This window comes from Gracilinanus agilis, chromosome 3 (genome assembly GCF_016433145.1).
Source record: "Gracilinanus agilis isolate LMUSP501 chromosome 3, AgileGrace, whole genome shotgun sequence".
Classification (NCBI taxonomy): Eukaryota; Metazoa; Chordata; class Mammalia; order Didelphimorphia; family Didelphidae; genus Gracilinanus; species Gracilinanus agilis.
In genome coordinates, this window is record NC_058132.1 from 252,015,178 (window position 1) to 252,041,072 (window position 25,895).

Below are 25,895 nucleotides of genomic sequence, written 5' to 3' on the forward strand. Positions count from 1 at the left end.
GAAACAGCCAGTAGACAAGGAGAGGTTAAAGATTAGTGAGAAAGAAGGGACGCTAGATGGGGGCAACCTGCTAGAAAAATGGGAGAGAATAAGATCTTTGGCATATGTAGAGGGTTTTACTTTGACAAGGAGCGGGGCAACTTCTTCATGTGGTGAGGTGGTTTGAAATAGGATAAAAAGGTTTGGAAAAGCTATCATGTTGAATGGGATAGTGGATTGATTATGGAGATATAAAAGGATTGCTTTACCACACTGACGGCTCAGTTGAATTTTTATAGCAGAAATATGACCCAGTCAGCATAGTTGTATGATTTTTTCTAGTTTCATTTAGTAGCATATGAATATGAGTGAAGGCAGCAGATGCTGGGTAAGATCTTAAATAGGATAAAGGAGCAAGAGACTCAAGAGGAGAGGACAGTGTAGAGTTGAACTGTTTCACCAAAAGATCAAGATGGGATGATAGGAGAGTGTAGCTAATGTAGGGGTGATAGCCTGGGAAAGAATTAAAGAACAAAGGGATTAGAAGTCATGGCAAAGTTGAAGAACAGGGTTAGGGGCTTTGAGGCAGAGAGAAAGGGGGTAACGACAAAATATTGTGATCAGATAAAGGAAATTCAGAGTTCATGAATATGGAAGTGGACCATTTGTGGCTTTGGCAAGATCAAAAGTATAACCTTCTCTGGGTGCAGCAGAGGTGGGGTGTGTAATAGGCAAATTTAGATTAAGTTAGGCACCAGGCTTATCAAGGAAGGCTGGAGAATTCTAAATGGAATGAGGAAGGAGGAAGCTCTTGGGTTTGGACTCCATGTTGGGAACTGAGTGCAGTTAGAGACTGGATCAACTGCCTCAGTGGAGAACTCAGAGAAAAGTGGATTTGTCTCCTTCAAGAAATTGTCTATCCTGAGAGGAAGTGCAGGTTGAGCATTGGCATAGCTCTGGAGAGTGGACCTCAGACTGCTCCAGCTCCTTGCCTTCTTCACTCTGTGGATTTATTTTGCTGAGGGCCTGTGTTCCCAGAAACTCTTGATCATCGTTGGAACAGAAGAGGACCCAGTGGTGAGGCATTTACTTTCTTCCAAGTGACCCAGCTGAACCCTGATAGCCTGTGGTAGTTGAGAATAGATTGACCCATTTTCCCAATCCCTGAAGTCTGTCCATAGTATCCTAGTGTAGAGAGACCTTTCCCTTTTTTCCTAATCTCCAATCTACCTTTTTAATAAACTATATTTGTTTACTTCCTGTTTTCATTCTTTAACCCCAATAAGAACCCAGCGAGTATATAATTTACCCATGTCTTTTCTCCAGCTTGTGGGATGACCAGTAACCAGTAACTGCCCAACTGTCATTCCTCCATTTAGAGTTGTTATCCACCTCTAGGTTGTTACCTTACTTTAAGGGTTGGGTTAATGAATGATAGTTGGTGAATACCTACTGGTCTCCCCATAGATCTAATTTCCCTTACAGTTGGAAGTTAAAGGCTTATTATTTCAGACATAGTGAATAGACAGTGCAAAAGCATAGATGAGAAATGGAGAGAGAAGACTAGCTTAGTTGTATCTTAGAGTGTGTGAGAAGTAATGTATAATGCAGTGGTTCCCAAACATTTTTGGCCAACCGCCCCCTTTCCAGAAAAAGTATTACTTAGCACCCCCCTGGAAATTATGAAACTATTTATTGAACTCAGAATAGAATGTAATACAAAAAAAAAGTGTGGCCATCACTGCCATCCTGGATAGCTGCAGCACCCACCAGGGGGCGGTAGTGCCCACTTTGGGAATGACTGGTATAATGAGTCATAAAATTTGGGGCCAAATTGTGAAGGGATCTAAAAGCTAAACAGGGCATTTTAATTTAATTTTAGATAAAATAGGGAGCCACTGAAGTTTTGTTGAGTAAGGAAATGACATTGTCAGATTTGAGCTTTAGGAAAATCATTTTGGTACTAGTTTGTTATATAAACTGGAATGATAAGACATTTTGAAGTAAGCAGACCAATAGAGAAACTATTGCAATAATCTAGGTGAGAGGAAACAAGGGCCTGAGTGACAGTGGGAATAGAGAGAAGAATGTAGGTGAGATTAAATATGAAGAGAGAACAACAAGATTTGCCAACTGGCTTGACACGTGAGGTGAAGAAGAATGAGGTATTCAAAGTACTTCTGAGGTTAAAGAATTGAGAGACTGAAAAAATGATAGCATTTTTGACAGAGATAGGGATGTTTAGAAGAGAGGTGCATTTTGGGGGAAAGCTATTTTGGATATGTTGAGTTTGAGATGTCTCTGGGACATTCAGTTTGAGCAAGACTGACACTTAGTGGAGAGCCTGGGATTGGATAAATAGACCTATGAGTCATCTGCAGAGGAATGATAATTAAACCTGTGGGAGTTTATAAAGGGTATTAGTGGGGGGAGGAGAGAAGAGAAGGAGAAGACAGAACCTTAGAAGAGCATCCAGTTAGAAGTGTGATATACACTCTTAATTAGAGAAATGAAAATTAAAACAACTCTGAAGCACCACTTTGCACCTATCAGATTGACTAATATGACAGAAAGGAAAATGATAAATGTTGGAGGAGGCATTGAAAAATTGGGACATTAATATACTGTTGGTGAAGACACAATCTGATCCAACCATTCTGGAGAGCAATTTGAAACTGTGCATACCTTTTGATCCATCAATACTATGACTAGGTTTATATCCCAAAGAGATTTTTAAAAGGAAACCGTTTGTACAAAAATATTTATTGCAACTCTTTCTGAGATAGCAAAGAACTGGAAAATTGAGGGGTTGTCTGTCAACTGGGGAATGGCTGAACAAATTGTGGTATATGCTAGTATAATGCAAAAGTTGCAAGAGGGGTTTTTGCTCTTGCAGGGGCCAACTGAAAATTTCTGGCAGTTAAGCCTTAGAATTCTGAGAGAAAGTTCAGTTGGTCCCTGACGTTTGAACAGAGTGGAAGGATCAACCAGAACTCTTTTTTGGTTTTGGGTTTGCTTTGGCCTGTGCCTTGTCTTTGGACAATTTGTACCTAGCTAATTTCTCTGGACCTCTCCCTGACCTTCTCCATATTATTTCCCTGTTTTCCCTGCCTGTTTTCCTGGGGCTCTGGGAGGCAGGGTAGCTTTTGGGTTTTTAGTGAAAAGACTTTGTGGGTTTAGTTTCCCCAATAGGCAAGTAGGACATCCTTGAATTCAAACTATCCCTTTAGTATATCCTCTACCTTAAAGCAGCCAAATCTTCCCAGGCTGAGAGAGCAGATTCTCTCAGTCTAAACCATTCCTGAGACCCTCCCCCATCTTGAGTTTCTCCCTAGCAGTTGTCAGAAACCCCAATCCCCTCTCTCCTTCCAGACCAGCCCTGAAACATTAATAAAACCCTTTGGTTACCTAATCAAACCCTCTGGAGAATCTTTGTGTTGAAGAAATTAGGCAAGGGTGAAGGGGAAGGAATGATTCCCTTTATTTCCTGAGGGAAAGTAGAGGCATCCATCTTGGGAAGAAGTAGTTGCCCAACACTTCCTCCTGAAATCCCTTCAATTTCATTGACAGGGAGGAGCCTTGTGATTCCTCCTTTGAGGACTTGAGAAATTGACAAGAAAGTCCTCAAGTCAGATTCAAACCACTTCTGACTGGTCCTATTCCTTGTGTCTGAAAAGGTACCTTTCCTGCTTGGAAGGTTTCAGCCTATTACCCCTCAGTTTCCTCTGTCTCTGGCTTGGGTGTCTAGTCTGTGTTAGCTGCCTCTCCTGAACACCTCACCTGTACCCTTACCATCCAAATACCGCTCTGTCCATTCCTCCCAAACTTAGTCATCCCTTTCATTCCTCTTCTATTACCTCAATCACCTTTTTACCCCTACGTCACTCAGCAAGGGAAGATCACCTCCTGAACTTTAGTGTACCCCCCTTTTTATCCATAACACTAGTTATGGAACATTATTGTGCTATAAGAAATGGCAAGCAGAATAGTTTCCAAAACATCTGGACTTACATGAACAGATGCAAAGTTAAGTGAGCAGAACCACAAGAATGTTGCACGTTGTACACATAGCAATAGCAAAATTTCTTGATGAATCACAGTTATTCTCAACAATGTAGTGATCTAAGAAAGGCCCAGAGATCAGGATAAAAAATATGAATGAAGACTAAAACATATTATATTTCATTTTCTTCTTTTTTTTAAATTTGAGACCTCTTCCACAAAATGACTAATGTGGAAAAATGTTTTACATGATTACATATATAAAATTTATATCAGATTTCTTATCATCTCAAGGAGGGGTGAGGGCAAGGAGGGAGATAATTTGGAATTCAAATCTTTAAAAAATGTTAAAAATTGTTTTTATATGTAATGGGGGAAAATAAAATATTATTTAAAATAAAAATAAAAAAGAAGTGTAATATGGATGGGGAGACATCAGGCTAGATTGAAGAAACGTCAGATAGGTAGAAAAAGAACCTAAAGACAGTAGTATCAAGAAAACTCAAAGAGAAGAGAATATCCAGAATGACAGGGTATAAGGAAGTATAAACATAAAAGTGCATGATGAAATTACAACTCATCCCAAACCAGGAGAGTAAGTAAGGCTTCTGATTCAGGTCAAGAAATGTAAAAGGCTTATGAAAACAAGTATAGTCTTCTAAGGAACAGGTCAGGAGAGAAGCATGGTGGTTGGACAGAGGCAGATGAGAGTAGCCTTTTAGAATTAGGAAGGGGATTCAAAATGAAGTGAGGCGGGCAGGCTTTGGTGGGGGAATAGCTTAACTGTCTCCCAGAATCTAAGAATTAAAGTGTTGGAAGGGACCTCAGTGGCCCTCTGGTTCAATTGATGCACAAAAGAAAATATACATCTGACAAATGGTCATCCAGACTTTGCTTGAAGACTTTTAAGGAGGAAAACTCCATTAAATCTCAAGGTAGCTTTAATTTTTAGGAAGACATTATATTTATATATACCCTTATCTTCCATCTTTGAATTAATACTGGGTATTGGTTCCAAGGCAGAAGAGCAGTAAGCGCTAGGCAATTGGGTTAAGTGCTTTGCCCAGGGTCACACAGTAAGAAGTGTCTGGGGTCATATTTGAACCCAGGATCTCCCATCTCGAGGCCTGGCTCTCAATCTACTGAGCCACCAACCTGCTCCAGGAAGTAATATTTTTTATTTTCTTATTTATTATTTTTCTTTATTTTATTCCAGTTATAAATTTACATATGTTTTCCAAGGTTACAGGATTCATATTATCCCTCTCCCCTCCTCCCTTACCCCTCCCAGAGTTGACAAGCAATTCTACTGGGTTATACATGTATTATCACTCAAAACCTGTTTCCATATTATTCCTTTTTGTAAGAGAGTAATCTCATAAGACCAAAACCCCAAATCATATGCCCAAATAAACAATTGATAAATCATGTTTTTTTCTGCATTTCTATTCCAATAGTTTTGTCTAGATGTGGATAGCATTCCTTTTCATAAGTCCCTCAGAATTGTCCTGGATCATTTTGTTGGTGTAGTAAACAAAGTCTGTTACATTTGATCGTCCCACAATGTTTCAGTAACTGTGTATGATGTTCTCCTGGTTCTGCTTATTTCACCCCACATCATTTCATGTAAGTCTTTCTAGTTATTAAAGAAATCATTCTGTTCATCATTCTTTAAAGCACAATAGCATTCCATAACCATCATATATCACAATTTGTTCAGCCATTCCTCGATCGAGGGACATCCCCTCAGTTTCCAATTTTTTTGCCACCACAAAAAACACAACTAAAAATATTTTTGCACAAACAGGTCCATCCCCATTTTTTTTTTCATCTCTTTAAGATACAGACTTAGTAGTGGTATTGCTGGATCAAAATGTATGCATCCTTTTAAAGCCCTTTGGGCATAATCAGGAATTATTATTGTAATAGAGCAGAGAAGACTAAAAAGTAACAGAGCCCTTCATGGGCCCCTCACAGGAGCTGAGCTACCCAACCTCTTATCTCACTTCCCTTCTGTCCACTTGCCTGACCCTCCCTGGTTGCTAACAGCACCACATTTGCTTCTGAGAAACTGCTTGCTTGCTTGCTTGCTTGCTTAAGGAATGTATATTTTTGAACACACCAATCCTATCCTTTGAAATGCGCACCAAAGAAAGTTCCCGCCAACTTATTTTCCTATCTATGTTCTGTGCTTACTTATGGGTGGCAGGATTCTTTCTCATGTGAGGAGGATGCCCCGGTCGGCTGGTTATTAAAGGTCCCTAAAACTTCTAAACCTGAGTGTTTGGAATTTCTCAGGAGGTGTCCCACTTCACTAGTTTAACAAACAAGAAATTAATAGTTACTGATGCAGGAATCATTTGTGATACCAATTGTCTGTATATAGTCAGACCACCAACTATATAGGGCAAAGATAAAGATCAATACCAAACCATAGAAAGAATAAAATGAGAAGAATATGACATTTGATTGAGACAACTGATATATGTGAGACAAACTGTCCTCCTCCATTAGATGTATGCCAGTTTATATTCCAAACTGGCATTGCCTTTGACTGCCACATTTCTCCATCTGTTAAGAAGATGAAGTGTTGCTTCTTCTCATCTCATAACAAAAGAGAAAGTATCAGTGTCAGAGGTGGAGTCTGAGAACTTTGTCAAAACAATATCTGTATTAAGTCTCAAAGCCTAGCATTTTCTCTCTGGGGAAATCAGAAATGGTTCACCTCTGAACCAGTACAAACATCAGGCAAGAAAACCAGGTTATTCTTCCCTTTTGAACCCGGAACTGCTGTCTTACTAGTTTTATCTGGTATTAAACTGGCATGGAGCTTCCCTGGCCAAAGAATATCACATATCTGCATTTCCTTAAAAAATTTCCTTAACTTGTATCTTATCTCTATTACATCTGTTTGTCCCTAAGGTCTCACAACCAAGATAGCAAGGAACTTTTTTTTTTTAAGTATTTTTTTCCCTGTTCTTAGAGTTACCCTGGGGAGAAGAAAGAAATGAGAAGAAATTCTCTTTAACACTGTCTAAGCATAATTTATTTACCAGAATTATATATGGACATTTTGTTGTTCTCCAGAGCTCATTATAATACATTCTGGAAGTAAGAGATTATGGGAACTTGCTTCCCACAACAACAATAATAATAGAGATCATAACACTGATAAGAAAAATTATATCCAAAGAGCCCAAAGTTCTTTCCATTTTAAAAGTGCTTAGAGGATCCTTAGTTTCCCTTAACTGGGAAAAAAGATGTTAGGATTCTTCTTTAATTCCTTTATACCTTTTAATAAGGGGATTCAAAGTAAACAATCAATAAATGAATGAAAAAAAGATTTATTAAGCACCTGCTATGTAAATATAAAAAGGAAGACAGTTCTTGCCCACAAGGTACTTACATTCTAACAAGAGAAAATAACATAAGAAAGAATACTTTGGACTGGAATGTTGCAGTGATGGTTAGTAAAGCTGTAGGACAATTAGTTTCTTGGGCAGTTTTTGCATATGAAACTGAACTAGGAATTCTCGTGATGCCTAGAGGAAATTAGAATGGGAGGGGGCAGTGGGAAGATAGAGACTGGGGAGAAACTTTAGACTTTAGGCACAATACCCTATAGTACAGTGATAGAGACCCTAAGATACTTCTACTGGGAAGGTCACCAGGGGAAGGAGATGGGTAGGGCTAGGCTAAAGAAAACTTGCCTGGAGTTCAGAAAGACCTTCCATCATATATCATAAGACCATAGATCTAGAGCTAGGAAACATATTAGAAGTCATCTAGTCTGTCCTTCTTATTTGACTGATGAAAAAAATTAAGTCTAGAATGGTTTGCTGACTTGCTCTAGGTCACATAGGTGGTAAATGACAGAACTGGGATTTGAACTCATGTTGTATGAGTTCTTCACTATTTCTATCATATCATGCTGGTTGGCATGTGTTAACATTGTTATTGAGCCAAGAAGACTAACAATGAAAGAAAGTGTGCCCTCCCAATGTTGTCACCCTTGGTCAAAGACCTGGTCACCTTACATTCATTATGGCCCCTCTCCCTGTTCCTGAAATTCCCAGTGATTCTGGGATTCATAGCTACATTCTGGGTCTATGAGTGACTCTAGGAAGATTTACCAGAGACTCAATTATAAGATTAACCCATGGCAATATTGTAAAGCCAAGTTTACTGGCACAAGTTTACTCCCCTCATCCCCCTTTGGGTGCATCTCCCTTTTTCCTTGTCTACTTTATGTTGGAGTTTCTTCTTGCTACACTCTCTTCCTCACTCCCTCCAAATTGCCCATTACCTTCATTCTACGAAGAGAAGGGGGGTGTGGAGGAAGGAGAAGAAGGAAGAGGAATATGGGGTCATCACTTTCTTCCTGATGAAGATCTTTTCTTTTTAATGAAGAGTATGGATTCCTAAAATGTTTGTAGAGAACTATTTTTGAAGGTGTTTAATTTTATTGAAAAGTTAAAACTGCATTGCTTATTATCATTATCCTAACAAGTTTTCTAATAAGTTGAAAATCTGTTTTCTGAATTTCACTTTTTTTTTTGCCCTGAATCCATTATTTTAAAATTCTGAGCTTTCCTCAGATAATTTATTTTACAATGAAGAAACAGAGGAAAAGATGTAAGTTGATATCCAATCATGAAGCTGTATTTGGACCCAGATCTTTCTGATTTCAAATGTAGTGCCAAGTCCACTATACAATGCTGCCTCTTACAAAAGGGAATTACTTACTTTGCTGCACTGCATGCAAATATCCAATATCCGACTGGCTTTGGAATTCTGCGGTAAAATAAATTAAAAATCTGTTTTTTTTAAATCCTCCTGAGCAACACCTTATTCATCATTTTTCTGGACTCCTTCACAATTATGTCATTATTTCCTGGGCAGGTTACATAAGCAAATTAGAACCACCCAATCCAAATGGATAAGACATTTGTTTTATTTTGCACTTCTGGCTTTCAAAGAAGCACCATAAAATGAAGCTTCAAACTAAAGAAGAAAATGGGATAAGAAGGCAACACTTTTTGAAAACATTGAAATCAACAAATTTTAATGACTGCTCACAATAAAATTTTGTAGCTCCTGGATGGTTCTGGGACTTTGGTTTGACCCTGAAAAGAGACCCAGCCTAATCATGAGGGTGAAATATGGGCAATTAGCCATATAGTCAGTCAGCTAATGGGAACTGAATGAGCTGCAGGTGTCCCAGGTGAGTGCAATTGGAAACATCTTTCTCAATTAAAAAGACAAACTGCTCTGTTCAAGTTCTCCAAGGAGAAAATTTTTTATTTATTCATTTTTCTCACGTATACTCTAAAATGTTCTTTCTGCAAAACAGCAGTGAGCATGGTTGATGCTCCCCTTGAATCCATAAGGATCTTCAGAAATGTTGCCATAGAATTTAGCTAAGCTAATCACAGAGCTTGGTCCTGAACTACTACAAAGGTACAAGGGCCTGGTTATCAGCCAGGAGTTACTAGAAAAGCATTCAGAAGACTGGACACACAGCAAACACTGAGGGTAACAAAGGTGCAGATTCTATTGAAGTTAAGGGACTTTTATATACTCAACTCTATGTACAATATCAGAATTCCTTTTATAGACAGGAAAATGATCCTTAAGTGATTATTTTTAAGGGCACTCTAATATAAATGCAAGTTTCACTAATTTTTACTCTTTTCTCTTTGGCTCACAAATACACTAAAATACCATAAACATTGTTTCAAACTTACTTCAGTAATATATAAATAAGATACATTACAAATGGAAGAAAATACAAGACACCTCCCAACATGGTAAATCTTTGCATATAAATAAAGCAAATATTTCATATACCTATAATTGAACAGTTATTGAAACCATTACGTATGCTCATTTTTTTCTCCACAAAGTCATTTAACAATAATGTACACAATCTACACAAAGTCATCTCTAAAAATACAGCAAGAATATACCTGTTAACAAGGACTGTGCTACTACTGTCCTGTACTATGACACTAATGGAGAGGGTATGACTATTTGGACAGCAGAAGGTGCCTTTTCCAGAGCTGTAACTAGCAGTTCTGGAGCTTGGGGCAAGCACCACAAGATGCCTGAACCTGGAGCAAGCAGTAGGACAAATTTTAACTGGGGCAGGTAGGGTGGGTGGGAGGAAGAGACCTTGGGGAAAGACTTTAGATCTCAAAGATACAAGATCCCTTGGAAGGAGACACCCCAAGACACCTAGAAGCTGCTGCTGGTGAAGTCATCACCTGGGAATGGAGCATAATGTGGCTTGAAAGATGCTCACCTGGAATTCAGGTCGACAGGGGAGGGGTGGGTGGGGAGTGGGGCAGGGAGCTACTGTCATTTGACAGCTTCCTATTTTGACTAATTATTCTTCCTAAGTAGGTGTTAAGCTCAGTTGTTTCTACCTGCTGAAGGAATACAAGTACTGTTGATGCCCTCTAAATTTTAGCATTCTGGGACAAAGTCTCTCTTGTTCTTCCCTAATAACAGCTCTAGCTTTTCCTAATTCATTATGTCAGACAGAAGAGATTAACTGAGGCTAAGATTAAGTCCTGCTAATAGCATTTTTCTTTGTATCTACAGAACTACAGTTTTGAAAAAGCTTTCCTGTTTTCATTTGGCAAGTTTATTTGCAGCATGTTACCTCCTCCTCGGTTTCCATTGAAGGAAGAATTGGCTCTCTGAAAGTGGAAAAAATGCTGCTTATTACTAAGGTCCTACTCACTATACATATATATATATATAGTTATATATAACTGTACATATATACTGTAAAGAGTTTTTCATCTCTAACTTCTTTTAAGACATATTAATTTCCTGCTAACTACAATAAACAGGTTTAAATAAGGTTTAGCAGTACATGTCACAATAATATATTATTTCCCCTTAGTAAAATGGCCTATATGTTTTCAGCAATTTTTAGGGATTTCTTCTAGAGTGCCATAGGATAATGGAACATTTAGAAAGGGAACTTCCATGGAGTGTGTTCTGCAGAACCGGGTATAAAGTAGCCAGTTCTGGAGAACAGCTCATGAAAGCAAGGAAGGGTTTGCTAACTGTAATTACAGATCCTGCCCCAATCTTTCTATTTCCTCAATAAGGAAGTCAATGTCAGACTTGGTGGCTGCTGGATTTGAGATAACCATTCGGAAGAAGTTGGCTTTGTCTCCCTGAGGCTGATATCCAACCATGGTTGTACCAGATTCCATCATCAGAGCTTTGATCTTCGGTGCCACCTTGTAATTAGAACATAAAACAATAGATCAACTTTAAACACTTTTTTTTTGTTTATGAATTTTTTTGTATTCTTAACTTGAAAGACCACAGAACCTAGAGCCTGAGCTATAAACACTTGGATACTTTAGGAGCTGACTAAACACTGGAAATATCTCAAGAGTTTGGGGTCATTTCTCTGGAACATTTTTGTTTGGCTCTTCCTGGGCCTTTATATTATATCATGAACTCTGTAGGAGTGGATGCTGTGCCTCTCTTCAGAAATCAAACTGAATGAGTGCATGGAATGTGTGGGGTCAGAAAGAAGAAAAGAGTCTTTTCATCTAAACATTATCTAGTTTTCATGAACCTAAATTTAATTCTTTTGGTGAATATTCATTCCACAAAAATTTATTAAGCACATACATAATTCTAGGCACTAAAAGATGATACAGAATCTAGATAAGATAGTTTTATATTCTATACCTGTATAAATTCCTTTCCAAATACTGCTAGCAGTAAATAGATTAGCTGGACTAAGCAGAGAGAACCCTAATCTCCAGGACAGGAAGATAAAAAATTCTTTTTGTTCTTGTTATTGCTATTGTTGTCATATCCAACTCTTCATGATCCCATTTGGGATTTTCTTGGTAAAGATCCTAGAGTGGTTTGCCATGTCCTTCTCCAGATCATTTTATAGATGAGGAACTGAGATAAACAGGATGAAATAACTTGCCCAGTGTCATGTCTGAGGTCAGATTTGAACTCAAAGATGAGACTCTCTGAGTTTAGGTCTGATACACTACCTACTAAGTCTTCTAGCTGCCCCATTTTAGGTTAGACGACTTTTAAGAAGAGAATAAACACCAAATTGCAAACTTACCAAATTGATCTGACTATCCTGTTATTTTTGTTTCTCTACCGGGAATTAAAAATCTTCATTGTCTAAGCACATTTCTGAATTATATTCCTGGTTGGCCAATTGGAAAGAATAAGAGCATGAATTGAAGTTCATTATCATGAAAGATTTGCCAGTGGCACCCCACTGTTTTCCAACATGAAGACTTCGTTCTTTTCTTTTTTCTTCCTCTCAGCCCTTCCTTCTGCTCTCTTACTCTGTTTCTTTTTCAATCTCACATTATTCTTTTCTATATTTTATTTCTTCCCTGGACAAAGGTCTCACTGGAGATTCTTTACCCCTGCAGTGACACTGAGGGCTAATTTATGATCTGCTTTATTCAAATACTAAAGGAGTCCAGACCTGGAGACTGACTTTCCCTACCCATGCCTACCTTAAGATACTTATGACCCATGAACAATCTTGGTATAAAATTTCTAGACTTAAAGGGCCACACTATGGCATTTTAAATTTAACAGACGCAGACTTTGCTGCCCTCCAAAGTCTTTACATTCTGATATGTTTATCATATGCCAAATAATGGATTCAGAAGCAAAAAATTCGGTTATTCTTAATATCTGATTTTGTTTTCTTTTCAATGCCAATGGTTGGTTTTATGGAATACCTCATTGAACTGAATACTAGTTATGACACCATGCAGAAAAGGGGTGAGAATTTATGTGAGGTCTTGGGTTCAAATTTGACCTCAGACACTTCCTAGCTATGTGACCCTCAGCAAGTCACTTAACCCCTATCGCCTAGTTCTTACCAGTCTTCTGCCTTGAAACCAATACTTAATATTGATTTTAAGATGGAAATTAGAAGCAAATGAGAAAGAGAAAAAGAGATGGAGGGAAAGGAAGGGGCGTAAAAATATATAGATATAGGTATAAGGAGAAAGCATAGAAGCAAATGAGGGAGAGAGGGAGAAAGGGAAAAGAAGGGGCAGACAAATACAGAGAGAAATATGTATAGAAGAAAGAGACAAAGTAGAAGAAGGGAAGGGAAAGAAGGCAGGGAAGGGGTAAGGAAAACATGTAGGAAGAGACATTGCCAGGGATCAGGAGATTTTGAGATGAAGGTAAAAATGCTGTAGTTTGTTTGGGCTCTGGGATTTAGATACCTCTTTTGAAATATTAATGAGCTAGTTCACTACAGGTTTTACTTTTTCAACTGCTCTACTTCTTAAAACTTGTTACACTACTCTGTATCTGATAACCAAAGTGAAATGACTCTCTATTAATATAGAAGGCATAAGTGGAACAATATCACCTTGAGAAGTAAATTCAATCCAACTAAAAGATGAATTTGGTTCCTTCACTGCTAAAGCAACTGAATAGATGGCCAGATTGTTTGCTCTACATTGTAGAGCAACTGGCTCAAGTTTAGGCAATATTCTCATTTAGATATGCAAATCTTTTTTAATAAGTAACTGAAAGTTTAACTACTGAGTCAAGTTTCCATCAAACTATTCATCCTATTCCCTACTTTCTTTTAAATGGATATTCTTCTTAGATATACAGGAGCCAGTTGGTTATCAATTTGTTATAAAGAGCCCTGGCCTTTACTCTGCTCTTGTCTAAGAAAATTCATCAGACTATAAATCTTAGCTATGTTCCAAATGGAACCTCCATGAATACTGAGACTGATGCTTTAGTAAGGCTACAGAGTTGAGCTGATCTTAAAGATTAAGTTCCTTAGTGTCAAGGATAACTCAAAGTTGAAAACTTTAAGTTATTTTTTAAAATCCTCTCTTTAGATGAGCAGAACCATCTTATGAGAACAAGCTAACTCTGGGCTGCCAAAGAGAATGCAGAAGGGTAGATGATAGACTTATGTACTCCATACCTTGTGAAGTTTTTCTCGTCTCTCATCACTGTCCGGGATGCCCCTGAGGCTTTGTGGAATGTACCAGAAGCAAACATTTGTGTGTTCAGGCTGTGGAGACAAAAACAATAATGCAGAAAAGAATATGAAAAGGAAAGGCTTGCCTCAATCCAAAGTACTTAAAGTCATACATGAAGTGGGAGGATCAACTTTATCAAAGATAAAGCTTTCAGATTTCCAGTGGTATAGCATGTTTGGATACATGTTGCTATTGTATACAAAGTAGAGTAACACTTGATATTATTCTTCATCATCCCAGAATGAGAAATTATATATAAGAGAATTTTCCAGATGACTGAAAACTATTCTTTCAAGCATGATGTGAAGCACACATTTCATGAAAATAGTTTTTAAAAGTATGATACACTTCCCTACTCTCTAGTTCCCTATACATAGTAGGTGCACGATAAATATTTGTAGACTTCATCTTATTCATAATTAACATAATTGAATCTTTTCTTAATGACTCAAAACATGATCTGGATAATAAATGTTAAACAATTGAAGAGAGAGAGAAACAGAGAAAGAGGAGTATACGAAACTCACTTTTAAGTTCAACCTGCATTATTTACATTTTTCCCATCACTTTCTTAAGTCTAGTCAACAAAATAATACATTGAGCCCTGATTTGTAGAGTTTGTCCATTTCTGAGCTGTGAATGTTCACACTGAAAATTTAACAACCGACTACCTTGGCAATTCAAGCTGACTCTAGCACACCTCTGATTCCAAGTCCTCTTTTAGATCATGAACTTTTATGTTGTGCTTTAAGATAGTGATGTCCTAAGGGACCACTGAAGTATTTGAAGTTTTTTATCCTTCACTGCATGATCTCATGACTGCTGTTTTTTTTTTAGATCACATCTTTCTGTTTATCAGAGATTTTCTGTCTTCTCCTATACTGTTAATTGTCAGTATGCTATCTTCCTGCTTTCAGTATGATTGCCTCCTAAAGTTTTCCTCTTCCTTCTAAGCTGCAGTGGCCTAAGAAACCAGAAAACTTATTAAACTGTGAGAAAATAAATAGTCTTTGAGTGATGTTCTGAGGGATTATCTTATGTGTAAAATATAGGAACTAAGAGTAATTCTCCAATAAATAAGTGGCCAAAAAATAAGAATAGTTTTCAGAAGAAGAAATACAAACTATTAACCACTATTCAAAATAATACTCCAAATAACTCATAATGAGACAAACACAATTACAATAATTTTGAGTTTTTACCTCATATTCATCAAAATGGAAAAGAAGCTAAAAAAACAGAGACTGTTTAAAACCTTGTTTCAAAAGGGATTTCTGTTAACTGTCTCTATAAAATTAGAAAAGTTATGAATTACAGTTATATATACTCTATGTACATTTATATATACATATACACAGTTATGCATGTATATATAATTATAGTTATAACTATAATTCAGTGAGGGGCCTCAGTCTATAGAATCAGGGAAAATGTGTGTTTAACTTTGATCTGTGAGAAATTGTGCTGAAGAGTAAGAGAAAGAAGGGGAAGAGAAACTTCTTTCTCGGGAAGATTGTCCCAACTGTTATTTCTAATACAATTTCAAATTGATTTTCATAATCAAGAAAAGTGTATTTATTAGTATGACTACTTTGCCAGAGTTCCTCTAATGCTGACAATGGAACATGGGTACCGTAGATCACTAACCTAGCTTATAGGTTTACAAAATGTAAAATAAATAATTTTGATTACACTAAATTAAAAAGGTTTGTACAAAACAACCCAATGCAATAAAAGTTAGACAGGAAGCAAAAACATTGGTGGGGGGAATCTTAGCAGAATCCTCTGACAAAGGTCTAATTACTCAAATTTATAAGGAGCTAAATCAACTATACAAAAAAACAAGCCATTCCCCAACTGATAAATGGGCTAGGCACATGAATGGGCAATTTTCAGATGAAGAAATCAGAACTATCAATAAGCACATACTCGACTACTTCACTGATTTCTATATTTTATCTTATCATCCCAAAACGTAGGGTAACCTGGAAGCACATTTTATTTTCTCATGAATTAATAAAATTTCAGCCTATTTCCTAATTAATCAACTTTCGTAGAGCCTTCAACCAGGTTTATCAAATATTATTTGTTTAATAAACTGTAGAAAACTATTTTTTATAATAATTACTTAAAGCTGTCTCTCTATATAAAATTCTATAATCCTCTAGAATTAAATAAATATTAAAGTTACTTAATATTTATAATTAATATAATACTTTGTTAACAGTGAAGTCAATTATAAAACAAAGAAGTGGATAAATATTTACAGAATTTAGCTGCGAGAAAGGCCATGGTCTGAGTCACATTAAATCTCACTATGATGACAAATGACTTCACTTCTGAGACCCCAGTCCCATCCCATGTAGTTTATTTAGAATAGCAAATCTCTTCAAAAGAATCCTTTTCATCCTCTTACTATGTTTATAATAGTTTTTTTTAAAGAAAGGTTATCTTCATCTTGTTTCTCTTTGGACTCCCTAAGTCTCGCTCCAGGCAAAAAAACGGCATTTTAATCTTTTATCAAGTCCTCATTCTTTTTTTTTTTTTTTAGATAGAATATTTTTTTAAACCCTTGTACTTCGGTGTATAGTCTCATAGGTGGAAGAGTGGTAAGGGTGGGCAATGGGGGTCAAGTGACTTGCCCAGGGTCACACAGCTGGGAAGTGGCTGAGGCCGGGTTTGAACCTAGGACCTCCTGTCTCTAGGCCTGACTCTCACTCCACTGAGCCACCCAGCTGCCCCCTCAAGTCCTCATTCTTAACAGCATCCCTCCATGCTGACTCTTCGTATAGTTTTTAAAATTAATGTTTCCTCATGAAAAAACAGAGTTCTGGAGAGTAAGTGGTTGGGAAATGACTATGGTATATAAAAATGCAAATAATTAATAAAACATTTTAAAATGCAAGAACTTAAGAGTATATGTTTTGTTCTCTCCTTTGGATGTTCAGAGTTTTAGAAGTTCTTCGACATTTTATAGTTAAGGTTTTTGATTATCTTCTGATAAACACTTATTTCTTAATTGCATTTGGTTGCAAAATTTTCATTTACTAGAAACTGATTCCGTTTCACTCTGATTCATATACATTTCCCATTTTTAATCCACACAACACTGATCTGTTCAGGTCAGATTTAACTTTTATCATATCCTCTTCATAAGGCCAAAAAGATTTTGCTATTGTAAAACTTCATTTTAAAGTTGATAACAAAGGACACATAGGGCATCACCAATAAGCATTCTGAATGAATGTGCAATGTACTATAATGTTAGGGGCACAACTTGATCAGTAACAAAACATAATTAAAGGTATAGTATGGTGAGAGACTATACACACATATATGCATATCTACATATGGGTATATGTACACAAACATGTGCTAATCTACATATGTTTGTATTTTATATATTGGAATTTTTGACAAGACCCCAATCAACCCAATGACAAATTGGATTAATGAAGAATAACTATTACATTCTGCATTTTCCTGGATTAGCCAAGACATATTTATTATTTATGTATAAAGGAGAAGAATTGGATCATGGACACAGGAGCAAATCTCATAGCCAAGTCCATCTCCTCCCCATTGGAGGATACAAATTATAGCTTTACAACTGGGCTGAAAAGACAAAGGATAAATTAGAGGTAGACCAGAGTTAAAGATGAATAGGTGGTGGTAGTATAATGCTGGGAGAGAGAAGTGCAAAGTTGGGAGACTGATGAGGGTACAGTCAATGGGACATAATGACCAAGTTCTGATTAGAACATTCTAAGAACAAGTGCTACAAGCTGAGTATGTACCTCTCAGGGTCCTGTCTAAGGGCAACATTCCTTCCCATGAGAATATATTTCCCAATAATTTCTTTAGGATAGCAACACTTAGTCTTCTCCCAAGCTTTGGCAGAGATGCCAAAAACTCTAGCAGCACAGCAAAATAAGAGGAGCCTGAGGTCCTAATCTACAAGAGGCTAGGCTAGATCAGTGATGGGCAAACTTTTTAAAGAGGGGGGGACTAAGGAAAGGAAATGCTCATCTGTTGGTCTGTTTCAAAGGCAACTATTTTGAAGTTTCATTGTATTGTATCCTACTCGTTGTATTCGTCAGATTAGGAATAACGTCCTTGGCAGGATAGAATATTTAGGGGGCCCACATCTGGCCCACTGGCCATAGTTTGCCCATCACTGAGCTAGATGGAGAACTCATAGAATCAACAGTGGAAGTATTACAAAGAGATCTTGTGTAATTATCTTTAAAATATTTTATGGAGAGGGTAGACAGCTCTTTGGATAAAGAACATTGAATCCAATACAGTCTGGAGGTGAAGGGCGAGAGGAGGTGACCTTTTGGGGGTCTTTCCATTCCAATGGCTCTATAATGAGTATTCAACAATCCTTTTGATTAGTCCATGCTTGTTCTATGCTATTCTACAACCTAGATGAGATTTGAACAGATTTTTTTTCTCTAATTCCTCTCACAGATTCTACTATAGTCAGACTTTATGCTAGTTATTTTGTTGTTAGTACCTTGTTGGGGAAACTGCTTTGAGCTCATTTTAACAAGTGTTAAGAATGGTGTTTGGCAGCTGAACTTCATTCCTATCACGTCTGTGGTGGCTTGACATGTACTTTTCCTCTGGAAGAGGGGTTAAATGATAGTTAAACAGTTATCTCTCTGGGAATTTGTTTTGGAGAGAGACAGAGCTCACATTTATATCCTGGATTATTTGAAGGCATAGTAAGAATGCTATTAATTATAATAACCAAGATTTGCACCCCCCAAAAAGAACAGAAAATGTACTTTTCTCCTTTCTTTGCAGAGGGAATAAGGGTGTAGAACATTGCATGTACTGACAAACTCATTCACTATGTTTGTTTTGCTAGATTATGATTCTTTTTTTAGTTTTTGTTATTTTTTGGGTAGGAGAGTAATATATTTATAAATAAAGGCATATATCAGAGGAAAAAGATAGTCATAAAATTTTTAAAAGAGTTATAAAGGGCTAATTTCAAAGAATAATCTCCTAAGGAAAGAAAGGGAAAAATAGATTTATACTGCAGGAGTATGAATTTTGGTTAGAGATGAATTACGGATTGTAGAAATTAGAGCAGAGAGTTCCTAACTAGCAAGGGAGGATATCAGCTACCTTTTCTCGGAACCCTGAAAGAATAAGGAACTAGGTCAGTTTCACAACTGTCCTAGATGGTTTCTGAGCACTCTTTCTCAAAGATAGACAAGCCAGGCTAGGTAATCACTGAACCCACCCCTAAGAAGAAGCACTCTTTGTGAATGTGTTAATGTGTCTAATGATACCAGTTCCAATCTGAATTCTGGGTCAAACAAAATATACCATTGAAAATACATTCAAGATATCTTGGACAATAGTTTTCATGGATGGGCCAGAAACCAATGATGAGAACTTAAGACTATTCAGAGTATAATACCTGGCACACTGGACAAATATGGCTTCACACTGAAACACTCAATGAAACAAAAGTCCTCAACATATACTATTTATTGTTAGGATAGACTCTGACAACTTACCTCACCATCAAAAACCATTTCAAATTCTTCTCTGTTTTTAATTTTGGCATAGAGATACTCTGCCAAATCCAGGCACTTGTTGACCTGATTTTCAAATCCCACTGTGCCCTGTTTTCAAAGGAAGAGAGATATTAATAGGAGAAATCATTATATATTAAGATAATGGAATATAAGGGTTGGGAGGAACTACACAGTCAGTCCAATGTCTCACTGATAGTATCTCTATTACAGTTGAAGTCTTTGAAATAAAAATATTGGAAGATGGACTTAAAAATTGTGTGGTTGTCTTCATTTATCAGAAAGAAAATATTATTTTCTGAAATTCTTAGGCAGTAGAGGAGAACTTCCAATAAAAGAGTCCTAGGACAAGGATGTACATAGCCCAGAATGAAGCAAAGGGGCTTTCTTTCTAGAAGACATTCTGGCTATTTACAGCACAGATTTTATCTTTCAAAAAGTTTTATTGTCCAGTTCTTTTGGCCTGAAGTCTTGTTTTCTTTGGAACATGCCACATATTCCTCTACCTTGCACTTGAAAGTGTTAAGTGAACCCTGGCCAAATATCCCTTGCTCCCACCCTATGTAAGCAGCTTTTCTTAATATTGTCATACCTCTCCCTTGACCAGCAGGCAGGTGTGGGGAGAGCCACTGGTCTTTGTGCATTCTCTGGCTTAACAGGAGTCTATGACATTTCACTGGGTTCAAGTACTGATAAACTGGGGCAGCTGGGTGGCTCAGTGGATACAGTGCTGGACCTGAGGTCAAGAAGATTCCTCTTCCTGAGTTCAAATCTGGCCTCAGACACTTCCTAGCTGTGTGACCCTGGCCAAATCATTGAACCCCGTTCACTTCAGTTCCTCCCCTGTAAAATGAGCTGGAGAAGGAAAGTGCAAAGCACTCCAGTATCTTTGCCAGGAAAACTCCAAATGGGATCACAAAGAATCAGACAACTGAAACGGCTGAACAACAAAAAATTGACAGATTAGTCTATCTTGTTGAGCATAAACTTTGAGAGTTAGGCAGAGGTGTGGAGTTTTTGCATGGGTTGGTGCTAATAAGGAAAACAGTTGAGCTCTCAGAAGGGCTGATTTGAGGTTGACTAACAAGACTGTGTAGGGCTCAAAAAGCTATATCTGCCAAAAAGTTATATCCTTCAAACTGACTGGCCATCATAGTCCTATGGATAATCTACTTTGCCAATTATATGTGATAAATGTTAATGCCAAGTGAGTGCCCCTAAGGCTACCTTCCCCACCTTGTTACCTATGAGGTGCTCAGAAAATAGGAAATGAAAGCATTTCTACCCCACACTTCCTGGATTCCCTCCTTTTTTACCTTAGCTTTCCACATCAACCAAAACTTGAAAATGTCCACGTGGCGGCCGCACTGTATGGCCTTGTCTCCAGTGTCATAGGAAATGTCATACTGCTTATCTTGTTGGAATAGGTACCCAGCACACATCTGATTGCATCCTTGGAGTATGCCCTTGGAGTAGAAATGGGAAGTATTTATATATTGTACTCATGAAGTTCAAGCACAACTGTATACGCATGGGGGAAGGCACTTGGAGTGACACAGAGGATTTTTGTTTGGGTGTGTTTTTTTAATCCCCTAGTTTATTGTTACGCTAGTTTGCCCCATTCAGAGGAAGATTGTTTTGGGAGAAATAGAGTGCAGAAATACAGCCCATCTTTTCCTTTTCCATTATAGACACTGCAATGAGAACACAGTCTCCAGAGTCAGTTGTTCTATTCCTTTCCATAACTCCAGGATCTCCCATTGAATTTCATAGCAACATTGCTCATGGGAGGGATAAACACTCCTGCCAGTGCCCTAGCAACAATACATTGAATAGCAGGGTACTGAATACCTTGGCAGACTGAAATAAAAACTAGTATTCTCTTTAAAACTTTTCTTTTTTTAAATTAAATCTCCACCAATGAGCCTGACTTAAAAAAACCAACAACTTTATTTTGTCCTTTGGGACCAGCCTAATTTCCTTCATGGGAAATTTAAGCCCACACCAATATCTTGCAGCTAAAGACTTTCTGTGTGAAAGGTTACCCCATTGGGTAGGGCTGTCAAGTCTTCTTTCTCACTTCTGCCCTCTTGGACAGAGGGATTTTAAATAGCCTTTACATCAAATATTCAGCCATCAGTACATCTGTGGATAATGGACAAAAAGGCCAGCAGCTGCTGGCAAGCAGTTCAGAGCTAATATAAACTCTGTTTGGCCGTATCGCTTCACAGCCTGCTCTCTCCTGAGCTTTCCAGCTTTTTAGAGGACTCCCTTCCATGTTTGTGGTCTAGCCACATGGGTCTAACTTTGTATTTGACACAGAATACCTCATCTTTTTTTTTCTATGTCTTTGTACTGGCCTATGCATGGAATACTGTCTCTTCTCCTCTCTGCTTTTTATAGTCTTTGGCTTCCTTCAAGACTCAGCCCAAGTGTCACCTTGCATATGAATCTGATTCTCTCCAGATAGAGAGAGAGATCAAGAAATAGAATCAGAGATATAAATAGGGACATGTGATCTCCCATATTAGAATGTAAGCTCTTTGAAGGCAGGGATTATTTTCACATTTGTCATATTTCCAAAGCATAGCACAGAGCCCACCACAGAGTGGGCACTTAATAAATTCTCAGGGATTGATTAATAATGGATAATTGATAACTATAAAACCTGGTCCCGATCAAATCTAGAAAGATTTTTATTTAGGAACCTCAAATATTCATGTATGGGAAAGACAACAACGTGGCCACCTTCCAACGAGGTTGCTAGCTTTGTTGTCAATAGGTGCTCTGTAGCACCAATTTCCCTCTTTCCCTTCTCTACTGCTACCAAAACCTTTGCTACTTCAGAGTTGTCTGCTGAGAACAAGCAAACCTTTTCCCGAATGAGAATGGCAGAGCATTGCAACAGAACGCCCATCATCTTGTGAGGGTTCCAGGTAACTGAGTTGGCTCTGGAAGAAGAAGAAATTGGAACTGTTAGGAGGAGATGCAGAGATGGGGGCGGGTCTTCAATCACAACCCTAGTTTGATTGAATAAGCATGTCTATATATGCTTGACACCTAAACACAATGTCAATACAGTGAACAAAAGTAGTCTGCCACTTATTACTAGGAAATGGACTAAAACTTTCTTTCTTTTTGTATTTATCCACAAAATGGGTTGGTGATGGATCTAACTACATCTCTTTTTGTTGTTGTTGATTCATTTTTCATATTACCTCCTAGCTGCCAATAGCATGCCCACCTCCCTATAATAGGTGGTATTTATATGGCACTTTATGAATATGATCTCCTTTGATCCTCACAAGAAACATGGGAGGTAGATGCTTTTTATTATTACTATTTTATAGATGAGGAATCCAAAAAATAAAGGAGGTTAAAGGACTTGCCCAGAGTCACACAGTATGTGTCTGAGGCTGGATTTGAACTCTGTTCTTCTTGATTCTAGGTGCTCTTTGTACTGTCCTACCTAACTACCCCTCCTGGGTGATTTGAGAAGATATTCCTAAATGCCTATAAAATAGTAAATGATAAAGTTCTGCTATATGGTAAAGTTATTTAAATGCTAAATTATCATGATCTTAATATCTTTTTGAAACTATAACTTAACAAGCAAGGATTCCTAGTATCCTAATCATCTTGTCCAAGACATTTAGTTAAGTGGCTAAGAAGTTCCTTAACCAGGATTTTGCAACAATCCCTAAGTGAAATGAATACTGACTAAACCCTTGGCACTTTGGCTTCAGTGATGCACAAGTATATTTTAAAAATTACCTGGCAAATCTGATGGACTCTGCCCTTGCACTCAATAATCAATAGTTTCATTGAAATGTTTGTTTGATCTTCCCATACTACATCCCTTGCCCAGAATTCTTAACCTTCTTATGTCACAGAGGTCCTTTAGTGGAGAAAGTATTTAGTAAGTATATTTGTGTCTCTAAAACATGAAGAAGGTGTGTATGAATAGAGAAAACCTTTACTAATTATCTCCCCTCCCCAATTTGGAATGAAGAAATACATTGTACAGTTCATGTGCAAAATATCCAGATAGCAAGTTGTGGAATTTTTACCTCATGCAGAGAGGTCAAAGTTTGCAGCTCTATATAAGATATAAGATCTTCGGGGCAGAATAGGTGGGCTAAAGGTCATTACAAAGAAGAAAATTCCTGCAGCTGAGATGTTTCAGGTTGCATCTGGATTGGCCCCTTTCTGTAGCCTTACTTCATTATATACAGCTTGTGTTCTGAATAGCCATCCTTATTTATTGTGACTCTTTCTTTGGTTAGGAGATGGCCAGCAGAAGTGACTTTAAGCCGGAGGAGTTACTCCGGAGGGCAGAAAGAAGCCACTGCTCTGATTTTTCTCCCTTTTCATAAACAATTTTTTTTGCCATTGGTCTTGAACTGGAGACAAGAAAAGGAATAATAACCAAGCAAGAGTTCTGTCACCCCACTTTCTGTCTCAAAGGAGCCAGCAAGCAACAATGAGACAGAGAAAGAAGGGAAATGAAGCAAACTGCAAGCCCTGCACCTGAGCGTTTTCCAGAGTAGAACAATAACATTCTGCAAGGTAATCCAAGGAGATGAATCAGAGGTCTAAACCGTACATGTTTGAAATTTTGGATGGCATAATTCCTGGAACCTGTGCCACATACCTTTCTATGCCATTGAGCTTGTGACGGTGCTTCCGGGACATGAGGAGACCTCCTCCCCAGGCAGCCTGTGAGGGCAAAGAAAGAAAGGGGATAAGGCATTTGACTCCACGTAAGGTTCCCAAATCCTTTTCTAGGCTACTTGGCCATTCTATGTCTTTTTTTTAAAACATATGGGCTCATAAGAAAGCTGAAACCCAGAAGTTCCTCTGTCAAAATAAACCCACTGAGGCATTCATTTGGCATCAACTTCAATCCTCAGGTTTTTTGCCTTTTTTAAAGAAGATTTCTCTGGAACCCAGGTTCCAGTCATTAAAGTTAGAGGCAGGTGAGGTAGGACCACAGAGACATCAGGTGCTACAGAGGCAAAAAGCAAAGACCCTCCGAGGTTGCTGCTTGAGTCAAGGACCACTTGGAAAGCAGTGAAGAGTTGAAGGTGTTTGCTTCCAAGCTATCACTGCATGATATATCTCACTTGAGTGTTCCCTGAAGGCTGTAGTAAGTCACAAAATGCCCAGGCTTCTCTGAGGGTATCTTATAAAATACTGCATGGGGGGTAGTGGAGAAGATGGGAGATGGTGCGGTTCCAGGGAGGGAGAAATAGAAATGAATCATATTTGTAGTCAATGTTTTGTTATCTGCTTCACAGCAGAAAAGATGGTCCAGGTGTAAGGGGCTTAGAAGATAGAGAGACAGTAGACAGATACATGACAGTGAAAGGAAAAAGAGAGAAAGTGGAGAAAAAGCAAGAGTTAAGAGTAAGAATTTGAGGAAGGAGAAAGAAGGGATAGAGGAGAGAGGAGAGAGGGAGAGAAAGAAAGAGAAACAGAATGAGCAGAGGTATGTGGGAGCCGGATTGTTACATTTTTAGCATGTAAGCATCTTATACTGCAGAAAAGCAAATGCTACAAATCAGGGCTTGACTTATTGTTTCGTTTGTTACATAGACTTATAAAGTGATGGGAAAATGTTATTAATGCAGATTAAACTTTAAAATGTGTCACAGGTACATTTGTTTACATTTAGCAGCATAGTTTGGGTTGGGGGGAGAGAAACAGAGACACAGAGACAGAAAGAGAGAATGGAGACAAAAAAAGAGGAGGGAAATATAGTTCTATACTTGAAAATGTTCTCTGTTGTCCTTTATGTCTCTTTAGAACAATTGGGGGGGGGGGGGCAGCTGGGTAGCTCAGTGGACTGAGAGCCAGCCCTACAAACAAGAGGTCTTAGGTTCAAGTCTGGCCTCAGACACTTCCTAGCTGTGTGACCCTGGGCAAGTCACTTGACCCCCATTGCCTACCCTTACCACTCTTCTGCCTTGGAGCCAATACACAATATTGACTCCGAGACGAAAGGTAAGGGTTTAAAAAAAAGAGAGAGAGAACAATTGAGGGGGCAATCCTCTCTCGGTTGTATTATATAAATGTTTCCATATCAGTAAGTTTCTAGATCAATCTTTTTAAGCAAAAGTTGATGGGCAGCTGCATTGACAACAGGTTACCAAGCATGTGTGGCCATTTCCTTTATCCTTTCATGTTTTTGTCATCCAGGAGCGGTTTACCCAAATGAGGCTGCTATGGGAGAAGTATGGGCCAGAGAAATCTACAAAAGAATAACAGTTTATGAGGCAACTTTGGATATTTGCCCAAATTATTTAAACTGTGAACC

The 25,895-nt window shown here is 38.0% G+C and overlaps 1 protein-coding gene across 1 annotated transcript in view; it reads right to left on the minus strand.

Annotated features, from left to right (window-relative positions):
- Nucleotides 1-11,066: 11,066 nt before the first annotated feature.
- GAD1 (glutamate decarboxylase 1) overlaps nt 11,067-25,895 on the minus strand; it is a 48,037-nt gene continuing 33,208 nt past the window's right edge. The window contains exons 11-16 of the mRNA XM_044666513.1: nt 24,231-24,295; nt 22,449-22,527; nt 20,893-21,042; nt 19,559-19,666; nt 13,964-14,053; nt 11,067-11,240 (exon numbers count right to left, since the gene is read on the minus strand). Of these exons, the coding sequence (XP_044522448.1) occupies nt 11,067-11,240; nt 13,964-14,053; nt 19,559-19,666; nt 20,893-21,042; nt 22,449-22,527; nt 24,231-24,295 (666 nt within the window). The remainder of the gene's footprint in view (nt 11,241-13,963; nt 14,054-19,558; nt 19,667-20,892; nt 21,043-22,448; nt 22,528-24,230; nt 24,296-25,895) is intronic.